Source organism: Corvus moneduloides, chromosome 7 (genome assembly GCF_009650955.1).
Source record: "Corvus moneduloides isolate bCorMon1 chromosome 7, bCorMon1.pri, whole genome shotgun sequence".
Lineage (NCBI taxonomy): Eukaryota > Metazoa > Chordata > Aves > Passeriformes > Corvidae > Corvus > Corvus moneduloides.
This window is the reverse complement of record NC_045482.1, coordinates 23,711,064-23,734,613: the sequence shown is the minus strand read 5'-3', so window position 1 is coordinate 23,734,613 and position 23,550 is coordinate 23,711,064. Positions and strand designations below refer to the sequence as shown.

The 23,550-nt window shown below is 60.0% G+C and overlaps 2 protein-coding genes across 4 annotated transcripts in view; both read right to left on the bottom strand.

Moving 5' to 3' along the window:
* Window positions 1-2,565: 2,565 nt before the first annotated feature.
* On the bottom strand, window positions 2,566-14,142 carry IHH (Indian hedgehog signaling molecule). The gene is made up of 3 exons (XM_032115199.1): window positions 13,358-14,142; window positions 7,395-7,656; window positions 2,566-4,322 (listed from the first exon to the last, which is right to left on the bottom strand). Exons 1-3 carry the CDS (start codon window positions 13,655-13,657, stop codon window positions 3,661-3,663), a joined length of 1,224 nt encoding a protein of 407 aa, XP_031971090.1. The 5' UTR covers window positions 13,658-14,142; the 3' UTR covers window positions 2,566-3,660.
* Window positions 14,143-18,667: 4,525 nt separating this feature from the next.
* NHEJ1 (non-homologous end joining factor 1) overlaps window positions 18,668-23,550 on the bottom strand; it is a 43,308-nt gene continuing 38,425 nt past the window's right edge. For 2 of the 3 annotated variants that reach the window (XM_032115406.1, XM_032115407.1), the window contains exons 6-8: window positions 19,757-19,874; window positions 19,411-19,511; window positions 18,668-19,119 (exon numbers count right to left, since the gene is read on the bottom strand). In XM_032115406.1, the coding sequence (XP_031971297.1) occupies window positions 18,703-19,119; window positions 19,411-19,511; window positions 19,757-19,874 (636 nt within the window). In that variant the 3' untranslated portion in view covers window positions 18,668-18,702. Of the gene's footprint in view, window positions 19,124-19,410; window positions 19,512-19,756; window positions 19,875-23,550 lie in introns of all 3 variants that reach the window. The other variant, XM_032115408.1, reaches the window with a different exon arrangement.

Below are 23,550 nucleotides of genomic sequence, written 5' to 3'. Positions count from 1 at the left end.
ACGATGGGGACACACCACGGCCGTGCCCAGAGACATTGCCGCTCCGCAGGGCAGGTTTGGCCTTGGACACTGGTTGGATCCCACCCTGCTGTCGTCCTCGTGCCACTCAAAACTGCCACAAACGGGATTCTTCCAAGAGGCTCCGCTCCCACTGCCTAAGCCCCAGTGCTCCCCTGGCGCTCCGTTGCCGGGACCCCAGCACCTAGCGGGCCAACCGGGAGCGAGCTTGGCTGGCGCTGCCACGGCAGAAGGCCGTGGGGCGAGGGGACAGACGGGAGAGGCGGGGACGGGGACCATGTCCCCCGTTGTTAACAGCGCCGGACCCTGTAGCCTTTTCAAGGCTCTGAATAGGGGGTGGCACCTCTCTTCTGCTGAATTAGAGGCCGGGGGTTGTTGGAGCTGGTTTAATACGCTCAGACATGGTTGGAGGGATGGGGAGGGGCCGTGCTACCCCAGATGGGAACATGTGGGGGTGTCTCCTGTCGCCACATGCCCTTCCTCTCCCTCCCACCCACCATTCATATGGTAACGAGGACAAATTGATGGAGAGACATCCATTGTGGGACCCTCCAGCCCGGCCCTTCTGCCGGCCACCCACCAGCATCCCCATCCATCACCGCCCATCTGGGACCCTGCTGGGACCACCCCTCGCCTGGGACTGGCATGCTGGGAGATGGGACTGCTTCAGGTGCCCACGGGCAGTGGGGCAGCTCCCAGGCTGTCCTGGTTCTCCTGGGGCTGAGTGACAAGATAGGGGATGACATCCAGGCAAGGAAGAGACCCCGGTAAGTCCTGTCTGTCAGCTGGACATCATTTCGTCCTCAAGATTCTTTACATGAGGGGTTATAGAGCTATGGGGGAGTTAATAGAGCTTCAGAAAGACCCCAGCATCTTACTCACGGGTGTTTCCCCTTCCTCTCACTGCCCTGAAGCCAGCTCAGAGCCAGGCCCTCCCTGCTTTCCCTGCCTCCACCCCAAAGCAGCCGCCACATACCCTGCAGCATCCCCCGAATGGGGCAAAGAATTCTTCCCCCACACTCACTGATTCCCTAAAAACCTGGACCTGGAGATGGTCTCCCCCAGCGGTCACCCCAAAGAGCGTATCCTCTCCTCATGCATCCCCTGCCTCTGGCTCCCCCTGCCTGCGACAACAGCCTGATTGAAATTTCACTCCATAAAGCACCTCTCGAAAGCCTGACCCCGCGGCCCCCCCGGGGACCAATTTGTCCTTCTCTGTAATAAGAACCTAATTAAATTAGCTCTGCCGCCTTGCAGAGCCCTTAAATTAGCCCGGTGATGAGGGCCCTCGATGACAGCCTGCTGCCGAATTGCTTCACACTTGCCATGCTGTGGGGCCCAGGGAAAGCCCTAGGAAGATCCTGATCCCAGCACGGCCCAGGAGACCACGGCGGGGCAGCTTGGAGATGGGGCAGGGTGTGTACAGAGAGGTGTGTGGGTGGGACAGGTATGGGGAGGCTGTGTGGGGTGCTGGCTGGTGGACTCTCCTTCTGCTGCCATGGGGATGGAGTAGAGGGGGGAGAGGGCTGACAAAGGGTGAGGGACAGCACTGACTGGCACTAGTGACATTGGACACCTGTCTACAGGATACAGGGTCCATCCTCTGGGTCAGTGGGTGTTGTGGTGATTGGGGGTGGTACAGAAGGATGGACAGGCACTGAGGTGGTGAGTCCAGACTGGGACATAGAGATATCCCTGGCAGCCCCACACTGGCTGTCCCTACTATATCCTGCCCCACTTGCCCTAGTTTCCAGGTAGCCCTAATGACAGTTTGGTCCCGTGTAGACTGGGTCAACCCCACAGCCTCCAGCTGCCCACTTCCCCTGGGTATGGATGAAGTAGTGAGGAGAGAGATGTCATCCTTCCGGGTAGAGGGCACCGGGGTTACCAAATCTTGTTCCTAGAGAAGCACAAGACGCCCTCTAGCCCTGCCTGCCCCTTAACAATGGGCACAGTAAGCATCCCCGATCCCTGCCTGCCCTCCCTGCACCAGAGTTCAGAGCTCCCTCCAGGGAGACGATGGATTTATTGGGCTGCGTCCCCAACCTGAAAAGGTACATCCAGTGAAGAGACAAAAATACACCTGCCATTGGCCATGCTTGCGCTCTCTCACTTCATCCTGGACAACAATCACCATAAAAGCTGTGCTTTAAAATAATCTTTAAATAATTTCTGCTTTTTTTTTAAAAAAAAAAAAAAAATCACCCCCCCCCCCCACCCAACAATTTCCCACCCCTGCCCCGCACTTCCGTCTCACCCTGCACGCGCCCACACTGCCTCCCATCTATGGTACATACAAAGAGCAGATAAATAAATAAAGATGCGCAATGCTACGGGGGGGACACGGGTCACAGCCTCCCTCAGCCCCCTCCCCTCCACTTACGTGGAGCTAGGGAAGGCTGAGGCCCTAGCTAGGATTTGGAGTGGGGAAACTGTGGCTGCAGCTCTGATGGGACTCTCCCCATATCCCAGGAGTGGGTGAGCAGCAATGAACTGGGGGTTTGGGGAGGGGCCCAGACATTAAAAAAAAAAAAAAAAAAAGGAAAATAGACCAAATTTGGTCTTTTATGTATGAGTCTCAGTAGAGAAAATACAGAAATTGTGCTGGAAGCAAGTACCAAACCTGAGGGTTTGGGGTACTGAGGGCTTGGGGAGGTCAGGCCAGCCAGGGTCTGAAGCTTGAGGAGTTTTTTTAGCTTTGGGGTGGGGAAAGGCTTTTGGGCTGAGCCAGTTCAAGGCTGGATTCAAGGTTTTCTCCTCTGCCTCTTTCTTCAGACTCCAGCAGGTTGGGGTTGCAGCCCTGACTGTCCCCATGCTTGCTCCTACCAGTGCGTGGCTATGCCTGGCTGGCATTTGCACCCTTCTGCCCATGTGCCTGCCTCTGCAGCCCGCTCTTGCCAGTCAGAGCACCCCATGCTGTCACAGCGGCCCCACGGGATGCCCAGCTGGGTGGCTCTGGTTGCTGGCTTGGGGCATCTCACTCCCCAGTCTATCACTCCAGTGGCACTTGTGTCACCAAGTCAGAGGTCTCATGCCAGAGCAGTGCCAGACCCCCACCCCTGCTTGTTTTGGGTGCCCCTGCACATGGGCTAAGGACAAGGCACAGTCCCAGTACTTGGGTCACTCTCCTCCCAGCTGCCATGTCCCAGGGGTGGAAACAGCATTGCCTGCATTCCCACGCAGGCTGCCCAGCAAAGGGCCCTGGGCCCCTCTCCCAGAACTTCCCCACTGGGTGCAGGCAGGCTGGGAGCCACAGCGGAGCAGCCAGGGCTCTCTCCTCTTCCCCCTCCCACTCGTCTATCAGACCTCCATCATTAGCTAATTTGGCACATGCACACACACATCGCACACACACACACACATAGCAGCATGTGGATCCAGCCGGGGGCACCTCCTGTCCCGGGGAAAACCCTTCATGCCTCTCTCCTGTCCCCAGGAGCAAGGGGTGAGGTGGTGAACAGGGAGGAGGCACACCATGGAGCTTCCGTGCTCCCCAACCAGGAGGTGGCTGTACCCCAAGCAGGCAGGGCTGGAGGCAGCTCCCCATGGGCACCCAGCTTTGGGAGGGGGTGCTGGCCCCCAGTGAGTCACCCTGCAGCCACCACCTCCACCAGCTGTGCTGGCTGGGGCTGTGGTGCACCCTCAGCTCTCCGCCTGGGATATCCCCAGTGGGTGGAAGCTGTCAGGGGGCAGGAGCAGCCTGCCCAGGCGGTAGAGCAGCCCTGAGTACCAGTGCACACCATCCCCCTGCACCCCTGGCCACCCCACCAGGCTGTGGTAGAGCCGGAGTGGCCAGAAGGCCAGCTGTGCCAGCTGTTGCTCCTGCACCAGAGCAAAGCAGGAGGCCACCACGCCGTCCACCACCAGTGTCCCATGGCGTGTCAGCGGGGCATAGGCTCCCACGTCTCTCCGGTCCCACACCCGCACCACTTCAGCAGGCTGCAAGCTGCCCCCCGCAGCCACCACCAGCACGAAGTGTCCTGGGTGCACAAGGCTGGCAAAGATGGGGCGGAAGTGGGCGGTGGGCGCCGAAGCGTTCTCTGCCACAAAGAGCAGGTGGGTGGGCGTCAGGACCAGGCGCCGGGGCGGCTCCTGTGTCTCGATGACGTGGAAGGTGGTGAGGGCACGGGGCTCCTTGTCCAGGAAAGCCAAGAAGTCACTGTAGGTGGGCCTGCCCGCCCCGTCCATTGCCAGCACTCGCTGGCCCGGGCGCAGTGCCCACAGTGGCGTCTGGGCACCGTCCTCCAGCGTTGCCAGTGCCCGCCCGGGAAAGCAGCCCCCCGTCTTCGCAGCGGCCGAGTGCTCTGCGCAGGGAGAGAGAGGACAGGAGGGTTACCCATCAGCCACACCCTCAGCACCACCTTTCCACTGTGCATAGGCACCTTCCCAGTCTGCCTGGCTTTGCCCACCCAGGGATAACCCCGCCCTGGCATCAGCAATGTGAGCTTGTTTCCTACACATCCCCAGCCACAAATTTCCCCTAGGCGCCTCATCCCCCAGCCACCATGTCACTTGAGGGGGCACCTGGGGACTCCAGCACGGTCCCATGGCATTGAGCCTGCTGTACAGAGCCAGGTCCCAAAGCCCAAAACAGGCAGGCAGAGTGGGACACAACCACAGCCTGAAACGTGCAGAACACTACCAGGGGGCACCTGAAGTTTGAAAAAGCAGAGGCAGAGCACTGAGACGGTGGCAGGCTGAGGAGCAGAGTGCTTGGTCTCACTTTGCATATGCCCACAGCATCTCCGTTCCCGGCAGTGCTGGTCCTCGGTACTGCTTGGGAGGATGCTGCAAGGAACAGCGCAGGATGCAGCGCCCTTTCCCAGCACTGCAGCACCCCTTCGCCCCATGTGGCAGTCCTGCTTCCTTCTCCCACCTGCTCACCCCTGCACCACTGATGTCAGCCAGCTCCTGCTTCTCTGGGCTGTCAGGAGTTAGCCACAACCTGTGGCCATCATTGTGCAAAAGCCATCAGCCTCCTGGGCAGAGCTTCCCTAATGATTGTCACAAGGTAAAAAAACCCAAATTCTCTGTGGCTTGTCTCCTGGGATGGTGGCACAAGAGTCCTACCCGTTCCCAGATGAAAAAATGCAGCAAGTCACCAAGTGTCACCAGGGGCCCATTCTGGCACTCAGCAGGGGAACCCTGGCTTCCCAAGGAATGGTGGTTAGCTACCTCAGCAGCAGTGTTCTCCCGAGTCCCAGCAACTCCCATCTCAGTGTCTATATGATGCCCTCCCATCATCTGCCAGTGGCATCTCATCTTAGGGTCCTGCTCCTAGCCCTGCACAGTTACATCCTTGAGCTCTTAGCCCCTTCTCAGGGCTCTCTCCCAGCTCCCTCATCTAATCCCTGAGTGTCCCCACCCAGATGGCACTGCCCCCATCACTCCCCAGGTTTGGGCAGAGCCAAATCCCAGCCCCCAGGCCCATGAAGAGAGGCATCCATCTCTGGGACAGAATCCTTTTATTGCTCAGATGAGGTGCAGTGTCCACCCTGTCCTTGCCCCAGAGGCCAGGTCCCAAATCCTGCACCCTGCATCCCCTGGCTGGCAGCAGAGCCATGAGGAGGGGTTGCAGGAGGGTGAGAGGGGTGCCTGGCAGAAGTGGAGGGCATAGGTGTTGGGCATGGAGGGGTAGGTGGTTGCAGGGAAGGACCCAAGGAGACACAATACATACAACAGGCCATGTGGCCATTCATACAAAAATAAAAGCCATTTACTAAGAGGCAGGGGCAGCCCGGCTGCCCTCTGTACACAGTTCTGAGGGGATCAGGATGTGTACCCCACGGCTTCCACCACGCACTCTTGGGTTCCCCATGGCCTTGGGGATAAATATGGGGGACTCAGAGCCCTGAGGAGCTGCTGCAGAGTGAGGGGAATATGACTAGCCTCTAGAAGCCCTTCAAGGCCTCAGGGCCCCAGTCTGCTGCTTGCATTATGGCATCCCTCTTCGGTTGGTCCAAGGGGAACATCCCAGGATTCAAGAGCCTGTGTCTTTCTCCAGGGGCACAGCCCCACTCCTCTGGCCAGCCTCATGGCTGTGGGGTCATGGTCCTTGCTTCAGAGCCTGGCCCCACTCCTCCTGCCAGCCCCACAGGGTGCCCCGGGGCATGGGAGCCCTGGTCCTCCGGCCACGTTTTGTCCCTCTTCTTCGGGGGTGCATCGCTCCCTCTCTGCGGCGTGGTCGCCCCACTTCCGTCGCCGGCCGGCGTTGTGCCCGTCCTGGCATCAGCACGGGGAGCGGGTCAGTGCGGGGGGCCAGGCTGGCGTCTGGGGGTGTCGAGCCGCTGGCTGCGGGCTAGGGCAGTAGGACAGGCACAGTGCGGTGGGAAGTGAGCCCGGGGCCGAGAGACGCAGGGCAGCACAGACACACCGGCCCCGGCACCGCGCGGGGCGTGCGGCCCTCGGGTGTGCGGGCAGGGGTGTGGGCCTGTGTGCGAGGGCTCCGTGGGCGGGCACGGCCCTGCCGCGCGGGCTGCGAGTGCCAGCAGCCGCCGAGGCTGCCCCCGTGCCCAGGCCAGCCCAGGAGCAGGCAGAGCCCTCCCCGGCCTGTCGCGACACGGGCACAGCACGGCCCCTCCCGGCGCGGGCCGGCGCCGTGCGCGGGGCGCTGCTGCCCTCTGCAGCCCGCAGCCAGCGCGGCCGCTCCTGCGGGAGCCGCATCCCGGGCAGCGCCGCTTCTCCCGGGCTGCGGGGGGCTCGCACCCCACGCAATCCCCTCCCGGCCACGGGCAGGGCCTGAGAGCGGCTCCCCCTGCCTCCACCCCGCCGCCCCCACTGCACCGCACAGGAGGAAGCAAACACCACCAGCGATGACAGCACCCCTCAAAGCACCACCCAGCTCTGCTCCCTCTCTGCACATGGTGCTGCACAGCCAAGAGCTGATCCCAGGGTGCCCTGGCCTGTCCCTGCCTGGTGTCCCTGACCCCAAGCCTGGCTAGGCAGGGATGGGCAGATGCTGCTGCCGCAGCATAAGCTCAAAAACAGCCAGCAGCGGAGCAGAGCAGGGCTGGATGAGGCTGAGCATGGGCACTAAGGGACTGCAAGGGCAGAGGCAGGGCAGATAGGTGCGATGGGAAAACTGGGGGGTCAGGCTGGGAGAGAAAGGGATGTGGGCTGAGAAAAGGAGGAGGATAGAGTGGGTGGGTCAAGATGTAGGTCTATGGGAGCCAGATAGGGAATTTGCCCCATCGAAATGGCTGGCCACAGGTGTGTGACTCACTCCTCACCTGACTGTCGGCCCAGATACGGAAATCAGGATGCAAGAGCCGGCACCCCCTGCAGGAGCACCCCAGCCAGCCAGCCAGGCTCCCTGGGTACACTGCAAGAGGGGGTCTGGCTCCTAGCTCCGCTCACTGCCCCCCACCCAGTCTTACCTGACTTGACGGAGCAGTGGATGTGTGCCTTGGACTCGTAGTAGACCCAGTCGAAGCCAGCCTCCACGGCCAGGCGAGCCAGCATGCCGTACTTGTTGCGGTCCCTGTCCGAGGTTGTGATGTCCACAGCTCGGCCCTCGTAATGCAGTGACTCTTCCGAGTGGTGCCCATCCTCATCCCAGCCCTCTGTCACTCTCAGCTTCACCCCTGGCCACTGATTCATGACAGAGATGGCCAGGGAGTTCAAGCGGTCCTTGCAGCGCTGTAGAGCAGAGGGACAGAGTCAGTAAAAGCTTTTTGGAAGGAGGAATTAGCTGCCTGGTTGGCAGGCTGCATCCCACCATGCTTCCATTAAGCCTTCCTGGGCCCTCAGGCCCTTGGGGGCTGGTCCAGCAGAGGAAGATCTGAGAATATGAGGTGCCTTGTCTATCCCATGGTCTCCAAACTCCCTGCAGAGCCTGATACCCCACTGTTGGGCAGAGGAGTGTGCATCCAACAGGGTACCCTTCCCCTCCTCCCTCTCTCCCCCAATTCCAGGCTCATTTGAGAGCCTGTTGGGCAATGCAGCCTGCACTGGGCTGAAACACCCTCTCTGCTCACTGGACACCTGCCCTGTGCTAACTGTACCCCTGCGGTTCCCATCTGACAGGAGGAGGATACAGGAGCTTCAGTCCTGCTGCTTCCTGGCTGGGAGGAGCTCCCAGGGTCTCTAGGGCTGCCTCCAGGCACAAATGAAACATCCTGCCCGGTCCTCAGCACAGCTCTGCTTGGTCTGGCTCCTCAGCTCCTGAGTAGCCAGGACACAGCACTGACCAGCCTCATAGCTTCATCCAGCCTCTGCTCCTGTGGGAAGTGCCAAACCTGCCCAAGAACTCTGTTGTGCTGGAACAGAAAGGATGTGGCAAGAAGCCCCCTTCACCTCTCTGCACCACAAGGGCTGAAAATCCTGGGCTGAGGAACAGGAGTGATCTTAAAAGCCTCAGATGTGGTGGCCACAGAGGTCACGCATGCAAGTACGGTGCCCATGGCAGTCCTCCCAGCAAGCAGAGGGATGCCAGTCCCAACTGCCTGTTTCACAGTCCTCCCAGCCCTGTCCTCCCCTGCCCCACACTCCCCAGCCACAGATGAAAGTCAGGGAAAGACCAAAACTCTGCAGGCTTGACTTGCAAAAGCACAGACCCAGCTTTTTGTCCCTTGCCCTGATGCTAAAGGGATAGAGAAGAGATAGAAAAGGTGTAGGAAAAGCAACATGGGAGCTTCTACAGAAAACCAGGTGAAAGGACTAGGACTGTGCAGCCCAAAAAGGAAATTCTGTGAGGTCCTGAAGAATCACAGAACAGAGTGAGTTGGAAGTGACCCATAGGATCAAACACCTGGCCCTGCACAGCACACCCTAAGAATCACACCAAGTGAAACTGTGTATAAAACCAATGACAATTTAAAAGAGACAAGCTGGGACTGGGGTGTTTTTATGCCATCTCCAGGGGCTGAGGGTCACGGCCACAGGTACAGCTGGTTCTGAGGCCTCCAGCTGGATCAGGAGTCCCACTGTCACTGGCCAGTGCTCGCTGGGTGGGAGAGCTCTGCCTCCACAGAGGTAAAAGACTCCGATGCTCCTCTCACTGCCATTCCCCAGGAAACAATGAGTCCCATAAAATCAAGGCAAAGGACAGAGCATTCATAGTCATGCACAAAACCAGTCCTGGGAAGCATTAAATGAAATTAATGGACAGCAGCTTAAAAAAGAGCCACTGCTGGGGATGTTTTTGCCTGATGCCAGCTCAGTACTGGAACTCCCCACCACCATGTTGTGGGTCTTGAGACAGTTACAGCAAGCATGAGCCAGGGCTCTAAAACCTGATGCTGGCTACATCCCTGGGCTCAGAAATGCCCCAGCACTGCTTCCGCAGGGACCAAAATGTAGGTCATCACCCTATTCCCAAGCACCTGCTCCCATCCTAGGAAGGTGGGCGCTGCTGCTCTTGGGGAAGCCTGCTTGCACTTGGCAGGGTCCAGGCCCTGGGAAGGGCAGTGCCAGGCAGGCCTTTGCCCCACATGAGGTCTGCCGTCATCCCACAGCTCCCTGGGCGTGGGGAGATAAGCTAGGAAGGTGCTGGACAAACAGTTTGCTAGGTGAGGGGAGGAGGAATAGGGAGGAGAGTGACTTTTGTCCCCGTCCAGCACCACCATGGTGCCACTTGGCACATGGGACAAGCTGTTCCCAAGGTCCCCAGCCCCAGCGGGACCCCGCAGTAAGGCAGTTCAGCACTGGAAGCAAGGAGGGAATCCCTGAAGCTCCCCTGCATCCCCCGGGCAACACTCCAGGCACTCTCTTGCCACTACCATGCCAGCACCCCGCTCTGGGCACCCCTCCGGCCCTCACTGCCCCAGCCCTTCTGTCCTCCAGGGGCACTCTGCCCGCACAAAAAAACAACGAGACTGCGCAAGCCTTTTCCCCCAGGCAGGGACAGAGTCAGGCAGAGCCCTGGAGCACCCCGTCCCCGGCTCTGTCGGTGCCATCGGTGGCCAGCAGGTGTCAGAGCGCGGGAGAGGACCAGCAGGGACGGGCTAGGAGCAGGTACTGATGGACAAGCACCAGGCAGGCTCAGGAAGGTCGGGGAGGAAGCACGTACTAACGGGTGGGGAACTGGTGGGCAGGGCAGCAGCGGACAAGGAATAGTCATGGATGGGCAGGGAAGAAGCAACTATGAAGGAGAAACAGGCAGGGATGAGCAAAAGTAAGTAGAGAGCAAGCAGTGATAGGCAAGGCTGAGCAGTGATGTGCAGGGTGGGGACGAGCAGGGAGCAGGCACAGGAGGCACAAAGAAGACAACAAATGACAGGGATGGACAGAGATGGACAGAGATGGACAGGGATAGACAGGGATGGACAGGGATGGACAGGGATGGGTAAAGAGCCAGCAGCAATAGTCAGGGAGCGGGCATGAGCTGCACGAAGTAGGTAGGGATGGGCATTGCCTGCCCAGGGACTCTGCTGCCTGCACAATCAGGTAGGCAGAGAGCAGAAAACTCATCAGCATGGGCTGACCACAGGGTGTGTGTTTGATGGTGATTGCAGCGAGGGCACAGCTTGTCCCTGTAGTGGTGCAGATGACCAGCACCCCCAGCTGACATGCAGGATGGAGTCTCATATGACCACACTAAACTGGTGCCTCTGCTGTCCCATGTACCTCATGGTGAAGACCCTGGGGATGTTGGGCTGGGCTGAGCAAAGGAGCTCTACCCACCTTCTGCCCAATCCTTGCATCTCTCTTTTTGTGTCCATAATGGGGACAGAACCATGTCCTGTGGGGCAAGCCAAACCACTTTAGGGAAGGCAGCAGGGCAGAGCTCCAAGATGGGGTGCAGTCAGCAGGGACTCCAGGGTCATCTCAGGGAAAGTATGAAGGACATTCAGGTGTGACCACAGTCTCAGAAGAGGCGTTGTGAATGGAGCTTGGCCACAGCTACTCCCATGTCCAGAGTCTGGCCAGGAGAAGAGGGGTCTTACTAGCATCTCCTCCTGAAGTGAGGCTTCCCCCAAAGGAAGCCAAAAGTCCTACCCCAAGGTCTGCATGAGAGATTCCTCACCACTGCAAGGATGGTCTCTGTGTCAGTTGGGCAAAGAGTGGCTGCAAGTGATGACGGCTGGGGTAGGGAGAGGCTGAGTTGGGGACTCCATGGGGGCAGGGGACCCATGGCATTCCTGGGCCAGGCTCCTGGGGAGAGGTGAGGCAGGTTCTGCCTCCAGCCTTATCTCAGCACCTCCGAGTGGGACCAGTGAGAGCAAACACACTGGAATTCTTGAGGAAGATGAAACGATAAAGGAAAGGCGGGCAGAGAGCAGCACTACCCACTCCTCTAAGCAGGCGACATCTTCCGGCTGCCTGGGACACCCAGACCCTTGGACTTGGGGAAAGAAAACAGGTTTGAAGTGAGTCAACAGCAGTAAAAGCCAGTGCTCTGGGGGAAGGGACAAGGAGTTGGGTCAATGGCCTTTCCCAACCCATACCAACACAGGACATGGTGTCAAAGCCAGAATTCCCATATCTGAGGGCATCTCCTCCAGCCGAGAGCCACAGAAATATTCCAGAGGGCTGTGGGATGGCAGAAATCATGCTACCTCCATAGCAAGAGGAACAACTGCTTGCAGAGCTGCCCAAGGCATGGTGGTACCCATCTGTGCATGGACGTGTGGTGGCCAGGGACCCTGCTGGAGTAAACCCTCGTTTGTGCAGCCCAAGAAGACCAGGATGCTTCTAGGTACTCTGCCAACAAGGCAGTGGTACAGCATGATACGTTAGGCTGGCAGGTGGGACACAGAGCCCTCCCTCTCCCAGGTGTGCTGAGGGGCACTGCCTGCATTAGAGAAGGTGGTGGGAGCGCTCTCAGGAGAAAACACGACGAGAAGCACTCTCCTGCCTCCAATGATGTCCACCACTTCCCCGATGCATGGACCAGCGGAGCTCACTGCTTCCTCAAATATCCCTGAAGCTGTTCCCCAGGGAAGGCAGGTTACAGCCCAGCCCCAGGGCTCCAGTCACCAGCAACCACAACTTGTGCAACTCCCTAAGCTTGCTGCCTTGCAGGGGGATCCCGGTCCCTCTGCTACAGTCCCCAGCCTGAAAACCAAGCTGGACCATGGTCCCTGCCGTAAGGGACCTGCTCTCAGGGCACACGGGGTTGAAGAGCTGTCAAGCCAGCACCCAAGCAGCCTTACCTCCTAATGTTATCAACACCTTGGTCAGAAACTATGGCCAGGGCTTTGTTCAGTGCCGACCATGACAGTCACCCATGTTCACCCATCCGCCAGCCCCTGACCGGGGGATGCAGTGGTCAGAAGGACAGCCCCAGCTGCCCTCTGCTTCCCCCAGGATCTTGTTAAGGCTGTAACCCTGCTGAGGCTGGTGGCCAGGTTTCTTAGCAAGGCCGTGCGGCTCCTTATCTGCATTCCTGAAACCCTCAGGCATTCTCCTGGCAATATTAAAACACAGAGTAACCTTCGTCCAGCATCACCCCCCCTCCTCTGCTGTCGTCTGTGTCGTCCACCCCCCCGTCCCTCCTGCCGGCCCAGGGCACTTGTAAGCTGACAGCAACAGGGCATTTGCAGTAACAGGTTGTCCCCAGCCCTGAGCACAGCAAGCAGTTCCCACTGAGCACCCTTCACCATCCCACACGAGATATGCAACAAGAGGGGGGCACTGAGGGTTTCAGTGTCAGAATGGGGACGAGGTCAGCAAGAGCACTCCTGGAACCTACTCTGCTCCCTGCCAGCACACCAGGCTCCGGTCTGTCCCTCGGATCCAACAGGCAGGCTGCCTGTTCTGCCACTGGGCAGGCAGAGTAGAGGGGCAAGGGCGACATGGCTGCATGGGGCAGGGTGCTGCTGACCAGGGAACAGCGCGGCACAGCCCTGCCGGATCGAGGGGATGTGGAAGGATGCTGCCGGATCGGGGGCAGTGTGGCATAGCTCCGGGGCACCAGGGACGGCTGCTGCCAGCTTGGAGTGCAGGGTTATACCAGCCTGGGGGCCAGTGGGACGAGAGTTGAGGGGCAGCAACGCAAAGTGTTGCCAGCTTGGGAGTCACAAGGGCGTACCTCAGGGTGCAGCCAGACACGGCTGCCACAGGCTCCGAAGAGCAGTGGGGCAAGGTGCTGCCATCTCGGGGGACAAGGTGCTGCCAGTTCCGGGAGCAGGGTGCTGCCGTCCCAAGGCGCAGCGTGCTGTCCGACGCGCACAGCGCAGCCGAAGGGACAGAGCTTTGCAGAGCCCGACGAAGGGAGATGCACTCGCTGCACGCCGGCAGCCCGGACCCGGCACCGGGATGCCCGGGGCAGGACGGGGAAGCCGCAGCGCCGGGCCCGCACGGTTCCCGGAGAGTGGGTAGCAAGGCGCTCTGGGGCAGTCCCGGTGCCTGCAGATGCCCGGCGCGGGGGTAGAACCGGGCGGCAGCGGGGCCGTACCTGGGTCATGAGCCGGTCGGCGCCAGTGTTCTCCTCGTCCTTGAAGATGATGTCGGGGTTGTAGTTGGGCGTCAGCTCCTTGAAGCGCTCCGAGTTACGCGCGATCTTGCCCTCGTAGCGGCCGCTAGCCCCCAGCGTCTTCTCGGGGACGTTGGGGCTGAACTGCTTGTAGGCGAGCGGGATGAGCTTGCGGGGCGGGCGGCGGCGGCTGCCCACCACCCTGCCCGGCCCGCAGCAGAGCACGGCCGGCGCCAGCAGCAGCGCGCACCCGCTCAGCAGCAGCAGCCGCGCCGGCTTCATGGCGCGCCCGGCGGCCCCGGGCGGCCCGGGGCACCGGCGGCTCCGGGGTCCCCGCTAGGCTCGGCCGCCGCTCCCGCCGCCCGGCCCGGGGCTCCCCATGCGGCGCGCAGCCGGCGGGCAGGTGCCGGTGCCGGCGGCGGCGGCGGGGCGCGGCGGCTGCCCGGCGCGGGTGCGCTCCGGCTGCCCGGTGCGGCGGGCTGGCGTCGGCCCGCTCTGAGCTGCTGTGGCCCGCCGGCGGCAATAAATAGCGAAGGGCCGTTTGTTTTGGCAGGCGAGCGGCCGCTTGCGGGGCGCGGGGCGCGGGGCTCGGCGCTGCCGGAGCCCTCCGCGGTTTGCGCCTCAGCGGTCAGCGCTGCGGGGCTGGAGCCGGAGCCGGAGCCGCCGCTGCCTCCGCTCCCCGGGCAGGAGTGAGAGGGGAAATTGAAGAGATCCGGGACCGGGAACCGCCAGGACCGCACCCTGCCCGTGTCCCAGCCTCCCAGCGCCCTCCCTCTCTCGCCTCCTCCCCGTGGAACCTGCCCCGGGCCGCCCGCAGCCTCCTCCCCCCTGCCGAGCCCTGCAGCCCACCCCGCTGGGGGTGCCCGCCGCCACCTGCCCCCCGGGGCAGCCCCGCCGCCGCCCCAAGGCGCTCCCGGCCCGCCGCACACCCTTCGCCCCCCTTCGCGGGGCGTCCTGCGGGGGCTCCCTCGCGGCGGAGTGGGCGCGGGGTGGCACCCCCGGGGCTCCGGCCCCCGCCGCGCCGCCTGCTCGCCAGGGGCCCGGGCCTGCGGGCGGGGATCAAACAGAGCAGGGAGGCAGCTGGTTGAAATTTAACCACAATATTCTCGCTCCCCATTGTTTCCAGGGAGGCCCGATATTTCCACAACAGGATTATGGCATCTGATTAACTCGCTGAGACAACAATGAGGGGCTGGGATGGGCTTCCCCTTCTAGCTGCCAAAAGGGGAAAGTAAATATAACACCCTGATTTCAGGAGCGAGGGTTTGCAGGCCCCCCCCCCCCGGTTCTCCCCCAGCTGTGTGCCGGGGAGGGGTCCGGCACAGGTCCACTTGCACACCCTCTGGTTCCCTAGGATCTTCCCAGGTGAGGCAGTGCCTTGGGATGCCCACACACACACAACTCTCTCAGGGATGTTCCCTTGTCAGCTCTTCAGTGGGCACAGGGCACAGGTCACTCATAGGGATACACAGTGGCCAGGTTGGAATAGCCAGCCAGACATCCAGCTCTGGCTGCAGGGCTTTGCTGGTCTCAGCAGCACCGAGCAACCTGGGCAAGAGGGATGCAGGCGGGGGAGCCAGCATCACCCACAGACTTGGGATGCTGCTATCCACTGCCCCCAGTAGACCATTTCCTTTGCAGGAGCTGCGAGCAAAGTGCAGCTGGCCAGAGGTGTCTCCGTCAGGTTTTCATACTCAGTAGCCATGGTCCATCAGGTTTTTGTACTGGTTTTCATACTGCTTACCCAAAACCAGCTCCCAGAGCCTCTATGACGTCCTGCCACTGAGCAGGATGGTGAGAGGCAGATATCCCACTGCTCCTGCACATGATGAAGCTAGGGTGTTTGGCCAGCAGCCCCAGGCTACCCCACTTCTACATCTCTTCAGCTGATCCTTCCAGTGGAGCATTATAAGGGCATCAGCAGAGAGAGCAGAGGGGATGTACCACAGCACCATTCGCCAACCTTGCCCTTGGCTTCTCAGGGATGCAGAAGGGACACAAGTCTCTGTGCATCACTAGCACAGGAAAATTAGACTCTATGGACCCCTGGACTAGATTCACAGAATCTTCTAGGGTGTTTTGTACTCCCAACAAAAGGAACGAACCTAGCTTCCCACTTTGCACATCACAAGAGACTGTGAAGCAGGATCATCTGGGATAACACTGCATCTGGAGGCTGCAGCACTTCCCCAGGGAGAAGTCCCCTATGAATGCCAGTGTCACAAACCCAGACCCCCAAATAACCTCTGCAGCCTGCCAGCATGCAGTGTGCATGTCACAAGCCTCTGTCCCCCTCCCAGCAGCTCCAGGCTCACAGTAAGCAGCCTAGCCCTGCCCTTGCTGGTAACAGTATTCCTGTCCCATGGAGGCCTAGGGTGGAAGGCAGGGAGTTGGGTTTGCTGGTGACAGCAACTCCTGCCCATGCAGGGGCCGTGGCACTGTGCATCGGCTCTGGCCACAGCGAGCAGTGACAGTGCCCTGTTGCTGTGTGCAGAGTCCATCACCTGTCCATGCAGCATTCCCAATGTCAGCCAGTGCTCCTGCCAGGCAAAGCCCACGGGCACATGGGGCTGAGTGGGACAGGGACATCAGGCACGATAGGGTAGCCAGGCTGGGTGTATGAGGAGGCAGCTGGAGGCTGAGACAGGGTGGGCATAACCAGTGTTTGAGAGAGAAAATTTGCTTGGGGAGGGGCACTCCTGCTTGGGCAACTGATGGGAAGGGACCCTTGCTGCTACAGTGGAGGTGGGAGAGATGCAGCGTCTGTCCCTTATCACATGGCATTTCCCTCCACACTCGGCCACTCTCAGGCACCGCCGGGACTCCTGGCCTGGACGGCAGGACGCACTGCTCCTGCCTGCATTCCGACAGTGCACCAGTGCCTCTTTCCTCTGTCCTTCGGCTCTCCCCACCACCGCATCCCACTGTCCCTGCGCGAGCGGCAGTGCAGCATCCTGCGCACCCCTTGCTGGGCTCCCAGGGCTGCCCGGAGCTGGGCTCTGCGCAGGGCGAGCGGGCGGCGGAGCCGAGCCAGGCAGTCTAGGTGGTGCTATTTCTCTATTTTTGCACTGGACGGGTTTGGGATTTTCCTCTCCCTATTCGCTGCCTTGGTCGTCTTCTTCCCTCTCTCTCTCTCTCCCCCCCTCTCTCTTTTTTTTTCTTTTCCTTTTCTAAAAATACTTGACAGCGATTGAAAGGTCCCTTTAATCGAGGCCACAGAGCCCTTATTAAGGGCACGGGTCGGGGTGCTGGGCCGTGCCCAGCATAACGGCTTCATTAAACCCTGAGAAAACTAATATTTATGGAATCAAATTTATGGAGGCCAAGGCCGAACTTGTGGCCTTTAATGTGTGTCGGGAGCTCAAATCCAGCCGGCTCCAGGGAGGAGGGGGTGGGGACAGGGAAGGAGACCCCAGCGGGACAGGATGGGACAATGTGTAGTGACATTCCCCGGAGCTGGCGACAACCTGGGCCAGGGAGGAACCAGTGGCCCCATGCTGGAGTCTTGAGGGCCAGGGTCCCTGCGGTTCCCTGGGGGACATTGGCAAAGCTCTTTTTCCTACTGTCTTCACTCTCCTGCTTTTATTTACCCCCCATCCATGCTCCTGCATCCACACCTTCCCTTGCCTTGGGAGAGGGGTGAACGAACAGGATCTATCCCTGCAGCAGGTCTTTAGGGCTGCTGGACACTCCACAGAGACTTTGCAGCAGGACAGGGCTCATGAGCAACACCTCTGCAGCATTCCTGGGACTGGCTCCCCCCAGGGTTGAGTACCCCAGGGAGAAGCAGAGACACAGTAACTCACCAGAAAGACCCAGGGGTGCAGGTGCTGGTTTGCACCACCCGCTCCTCCCCCACAGAGTCCACCAGCCACTGGCACAGCCAGGTTGGGATTGTTTCAGCCCTGCCTCTCCCTGTGATGTCTTCTCACACCCGAAGGGGATAGACAAGCCAGATGCCCTCACAAGGGCCATAAGCATTCCTGAATGTGCTGGCATGCACGGGGGAACAGCACAAACCCCAGAGCCAGAAGGGAGCTGAGGGACCAGGCTTGCAACAGAACAGCTCCTGCGCCAGGAGATGGACTCCATATGGACGGAGTAGGGGTTGCACCAGGGACAGCCTGGCGACAGAAGATACAGGAAACTCTTGAACTGCCAAACTCCTGCTGCCCCAGTCCTACCCCTCAGCCAGTAGCAGGACCCTCCCTGGGGGCAAGTGCCTAGCAGGCAGACTCAAAGCTGCCAAGATAAGATGCTTGCAGATGGGAAAATGCAGGATGCGTAAGCTACGGCAGTCGGCACAAGCTCTGCATCCCATGGCTTTCCCTTCTCACCACCCACCCTGCCCTGCATGCTGCTCCCTAAGAAAGGAAATATAAAAAGCAACCAGTTGCACTCGCCCTGGGACTGGTCGGCTGTGGCCCAGCAAAGGCCCTTTCATTCCCCTTCTACAGACACAGGGACTGCTCTGGATGTTTTTATTTCCCCCTTTCTGCCCAAGAGAACAGGCAGCATGGCTGCAGCTGGCCCAGCCCCAGGGAGCAGGACAGCTGGGGGCATGGGTCCCTGTCCCAGGAGAGCAGCACCATTGGCTGCAGCCTGCCTGCTGCCTGGCTCTCTGCATGCTGTTGTAGGACCTGGCTTGGACACAGGAATAGGGTTCCAGTCCTGAAGGAAGCATGATGACCCAGGGGCTGGAAGAGGAGAACAGGAGTGGATGGATGGATGGATGGATGGATGGGGTGGGAAGGGATGGAAGTGGTGTTTTGTGTCCAGGGAGCATCTGTAAGCTGCTCCAGGGCTGCTCCCAGGCCTGGGAGCATTCAGTGTGTTAGTGTTTTGGTTGTCTCCTGCTCCTTGGAGGCCAAAGCATGAATCAACCCTGTATCACCTGCCCAGTAACTATGGTGGAGGTGCCTGCAAATGTAGGGTGCCCCACAGCCCATCCAGGGCCTTTGCCAGCCTGCTGCTGCAGGCACCAGCACACAGTGCGTATCCTGGTGTGGGACAGGAACAGGGGCTCCAGCCCCCTCAGCATGCTGTGCCCCCATGATCTGGGCATCCTCTTGTGCACACCCCAAAACACATACTGCTGCTCAGGGTGAGGCACAGCATGGCTGGGAGCGGCTGTGCTGTGCCACAGCAATGAGCTGCTGTCACCTGCTCACTGTCCAGAGTCACTGCAAGCCCCTGGGACATCAGGACTGGCCTGAGGGGGACCCAGCAGCACTGGTGATTACATCCCTTCCTAGACACTACAGCCCTGGTGGGACAGAGAAGGAGAAGGAATCCCACCCAGACACAGCCTTTTATTGAAAACCCACTCAAGAGCAGCCAAACCCCACAGCTCTGCCAGAGCCCCAGCTGTCCCACATCCACTGGCAGCATCCCTCCCACTTCTCCCAGGTCCAGCACTGGCTCTGCCATGAGAGGAAGCCTGGGCAAACTCTGCACCAGGGAAGAGTTAGAGAAGCTGTTTCCTGAAACACTGTTGAAGAAAGGAGCTCCATCTCCCCAAATGGAGACATCTTGGGAGGGGACCATGACCTGGGCAGGGTCCACCAGGAGATGCAGAGAAGAGGTAGATGATGCATGGGTGCTCTGCACTTCCTCTCTTGGATGCTGGGGGAAGCAGAGACCCTTGGCAGGGTTGGCAGCAATCTTTCAGCTGAAGAGCCCTTTTGCCTTCTTTGGCTTGGCCTTGGCTGCAGGCAGCCGGGGCTTCTGAGCTGGGGAGGAGGCTGGCTGGAAACAAAGAGGAGGCAGTGTCAGTTCCACCTTGGGGGATCATGCAGCGTGTGTGCAAGTGTGCAAGCAGTGATATTCCTGTCATCTCTGTTGTGGGAGTGCAAAATACATACACATCTGCAATCACACACTCCCCAGTCAGGATGCATGGGGTAGAATGGGCTAGGAACCAAGCTGAGACTCCGAGCCCATCCTGGATGGGCACAGTGCTTGGATGAGAGGACAGGAAGGAGATGTGGTCCCCATCCTGCCATTGGTACAGACTGTTCTAGAGCAGCACTCACCGAGGTTCTGTTGCTGGAAGATGTTTCATCCTCCTGGGATGGAGGAGGTGGATGGGGGTGCTCTGTGGTTTCTGCAGTGGGTGCTGTGTCCACGTCATCCTCTGGTACCAGAAAAAGACGCAATTTGGGATTGAGATAAGGGAGCATGAGGCATTGCCCAAAGCCACTCCAGGAATTGTGCTTGGATGGGGAGCCCAGCCCATGGGGGGAAAGCAAAGGGGGACGCTGTTGCATGGGGTGAGCTGCACCCGGGGCCATACTTCCCTTCCCCCAGGATATGGGGCTCAGCAGTCGAGGGGATGGCTGCATCACATGCTCCCCATGCCACAGCCAAGGAGCTCCTCACCAGAGCAACGCCGTTTCCGAGCCTGCTTGGCCTCCTGCTGTGTCACTGCAGTGTAGAGCTGCTGCAGAGCAGAGGCAAACTCCCGCCCTTCATCCGCAGCGCAGATCCGGGGCAGGGTCTGTGGAAGAGAGTAGAGGCACCATCGCCCTGCCAGGACATCATCTGCCAGGTCACCCTGCCACGGTGCCGCTGTGGGGCAGAGAAGGGGCTGTGCCCCCCTCTGCCTGTCAGGCTGCATCTGTTTCACCCCAGGACTGCAGCACAGTTTGTGGGAACAGGCAGCTCAGGCACTGGGTGGGATGTGGCTGCTCCCAGCTGTGCACACACCCACACACCTGCTCTGGACACTGCGTTGCCTTCCCATTGAGAGGCAGACTGCAGAGGCTTTTGGGTCATTCATGAAATGCTGGAGATAAGATCGCTCTGGAAGGGCTCTGGCTTCCCTGCCTGGAGCAGCATGGGCTGCAGCTTGCAGATCTGGACAGCGAGCCTTGGGCAGGGACATGACCTCATTAAGAGGTGGGAACAGGCAGCCCCTGCCTGCCACCACAGCCTCCAGCACAAGGCATCTCTGGTGGCCCCACGGAAACTGAAAATGAGGTGACAGTGAACTGAGGGATGCCCAGGTTTGCTCCCCGTCTGCCAGAACAGCTCCTGCCTCCCTGCACACATTTTTATTCCCTCCAGACTTGACATGGGAAGCCGCCTTCCTCCTGCCTGCACCTCTTGCCAGCGGCATGCCACCTTTCCTGCTGGGCCATGCTGATGCACATGAGAGATCTTGGCGGGCTGGGGAAGCGCCACACTCCACTGGGACCATAACACAGCTCACAGTGAGCAAACAAACGTGCAGGGATGGGGAAACGCGTGTGTGCCCTGGAGGGGTTGCTGCGGGGGGTGTGTGGGGCACAGTGTGGGCCTACAAGTGCAGGTGAGTGTGAGCATGATGACGTACATAGGGACTGTGTGTGCAGCAGTGTGCAGATGAGCATGGCTGCGGGTGCACGCATGGCTGATTGTGTGGCTCTCTGTGTGTTTGTGTGTGTGTGTGTCAAAGGTCTGCACACACTAATCTCTGCCCTGCTCCACACCCAGACAGCAGGAGAACAAAGTGTAACAGATAAGGTAGGATCCTCTCCGGGCCAGGAAAGTGGGGAGGGGATGGGGACACTCAGACCCACTCAAGGCCAGAGTCCAAAGCCTGACCCCAGCTTCCCAGGGGCAGAATGGGTAGGCTGAGCCCTCTTCACTGCTCCCTGCCAGACAGGGTGGGAGGATAGGGCTGATGCCAGGATGGGTTGGCTGGTGCCCAGAGAGACACTTTCCATGCAGGTCTCATCTCTTCTGCTGGAGTCACAGGCATGAAAGGCCCCTTGGCTGTAGGAAATGCATGGCACTGGCATCTGCTTTTTGACCAACTGCTATACAGGTCACTTCCTCTGTCCTTGCCCACTGCCACTGGAGGGAGCGATGCTCTGCTCCCAGCATCCTGCCAGCATCCTGCCAGCATCCCACCAGCATCCCTGGGATTGTTTGGTACTGGGCAAGCACACCTCTCAATGCCTCATCACCCAGCCGCCAAGCTGTTAGCTGCACTGGCTCATGACAGGGTCCCAGAGAGGAGGAGGAGGGATGCTGAGCACCTCAGGCACCCCAAAGATGCTCTTGCCCTGCTGTCTCACTGTCTCACCCCACAGAGCCAACAGTTGCACCCAAGGTTTCAAAAGCAGCATCCAAGGCTGGGAAGGTGACTGCACTTCAAAGGCAGAAGAGGGCCTGGTCACGGGTGGCTGACACAGCCCAGATCAAAGGCACAAGCTGGAGTCATAATTCAGAGAAAAGCAAACAGCAGCTCCCAGGAAAGTCAGGAATGGCAGTGAAGTGAGCAAAATGTACTAGATAGCGCTGCGTGGGTCAGTGCCCCAGGAGGGCAGGAGAGTCCCCTGCAGAGCCAGGTGCCAGCTCTGGGTGCCACTACTATGGTGCCCATCCCCTCTCCCTGCCACCAACCAGTCTCTGGGGAATGCCAGGGCAATGGGGCAGGCTATGCATCCAGGTGTAGGGTGCTGCCCAATCTCCTCTGCTCCAACCCATCAGGATGGCACCTGGGATGTGCCCCGAGGCCCAGGGCTGCTCACGCTGCTCCACTTCACAGCATTCAAGCAAGGATCTGGGCAGGGCAGCTGCTCACTCAGTGCTCAGCCCCAGCTGCCCAGAGCCAGCAGTGTCCCCATGGTGTCCCTGGGGATGGGGCAAACCATCTTTGCAGCCGCACAGTGTCCCCAAGAGCAGCACACACACCCACTGAGGTGGCACCCTGGAGAGGCACTGGGAGGAGTGCCCAGCACTCCTTGGGGGATTGGCATCCGGGGTGGCACAGGGGTCTGCAGGTGCAGGGCACCTGCTGCCCACGCCTGCGGGAAGGGCTTAGCTCCAGAAAGCCCAGGGTGGAATTTGGGAGTCAGCGGCCACTTCCTGCCGCTGCCCTTCCCGGCGGCTGGAGCCTGCGGGCTCGGGGCCATGGGGTGGCCGGAGCTGGCCCGCGGCGGGACTGGGAGGCTGCGCTTCACAGCCCCGGAGGGAAATGGGTTCTAACCAGAGCTGGAAGCGTTTCCCTGCAGAGCTATGACTCAGCAGGGAGCAGAGCGTGCTGTGCCAGCCACCGGCCACCTGATGGCCCCGAAGGCTGAGAGGGACAACGAAGTGGCCCCAAAAGGGCTGGATGGGGGACAAGCCCTGGCTACAGGTGATTTTCCCCTTCGTCCTTGCCCCACTGCTCCGTTCCGAAGCTGAACCCTGCTGCAGACAAGTTGTCCCCACTGCGACATCAACCCTCATCTCTGGTGACTTGTTTTTCCCTGATTACCCATCTCCAGGATAAACATGATGTCTGAGGTCCGGGGAGCCGCACAAGCAGAGGGCTGGCCGCTGGGGGAGTGCTGGCCGAGTTGCTCCACACGACTCGCCAGGCACCAGAGAGTGATGCCTGGGGAGCTGGCATGGCTTGTCTGGCCTGTTATGACTACCTGGCCACAAGGCCAAGTGGGATGCCCCCGTATCAGGAGGGACTCAAGGCTGTGGAGGCGGCACGGGAGGCTCCGCAGCACACCCTGAACTGCAACTGGGGGGGTGCCCAGCAAAGGGGGGCAGGTGCCTGACCTCGTGCTGAGAGCAAGCCATGCTCACCAACAGCTCCACGGTGTGGAGGGGCAGCTCAGGGGGAGCTGGGCTGCAGCCTCGCTCAGTGACCCCAACCCAGAGGGCTGGGCTATGGGGCTGCACCCCAGCGTGGAGATGTAGCAGGGTCAGTGGTGGGCAGGGTACAGAATCTATCTCCAAGGCATTCTGCCTTTACTCACCCCCTGCCCAGACTCCCTTCTCAAGGGGCCATAAGGGACAGCAATTTGCAGTATGAGCAGAAGGGGCACATCACCCACCCCGGCACCATGCCACCAGCACAAAACCGTCACCTTTCCCTGGCCCAGGACGGGTTTGCAGGCAGGCTGGCTCGTGCTGGGCCCCCCTTCCAGTGCCAAGCACCAGAGTCTAAATCGGTCATGCTCAAAGCTGGGGACTGACCCTTTCATTATCACACCAGACGTTCAAAGCGGTTACCAACATTCTTCACTACAAATCCCACATTCCTATTTTTTAATATATTTTTAACTGGAAAACAGAGCGAATGGGGCCTGTTTGGAAATTACAGCCTGGCTGCTGTGGCTTGTATGTCAGATCTGCCCACATTCCCGTGGCCAGCCTCAGCACATGCTCCACAGGGGCACACTTAATAATTC

Coding starts and splice junctions, on each gene's coding strand:
- IHH (XM_032115199.1), bottom strand. CDS start 13,657: ATGAAGCCGGCGCGGCTGCTGCTGCTGAGCGGGTGCGCGCTGCTGCTG. Junction 7,657..13,357: donor CCGACCGGCTCATGACCCAG/GTACGGCCCCGC, acceptor TCTGCTCTACAG/CGCTGCAAGGACCGCTTGAA. Junction 4,323..7,394: donor CCACTGCTCCGTCAAGTCAG/GTAAGACTGGGT, acceptor CTCCCTGCGCAG/AGCACTCGGCCGCTGCGAAG.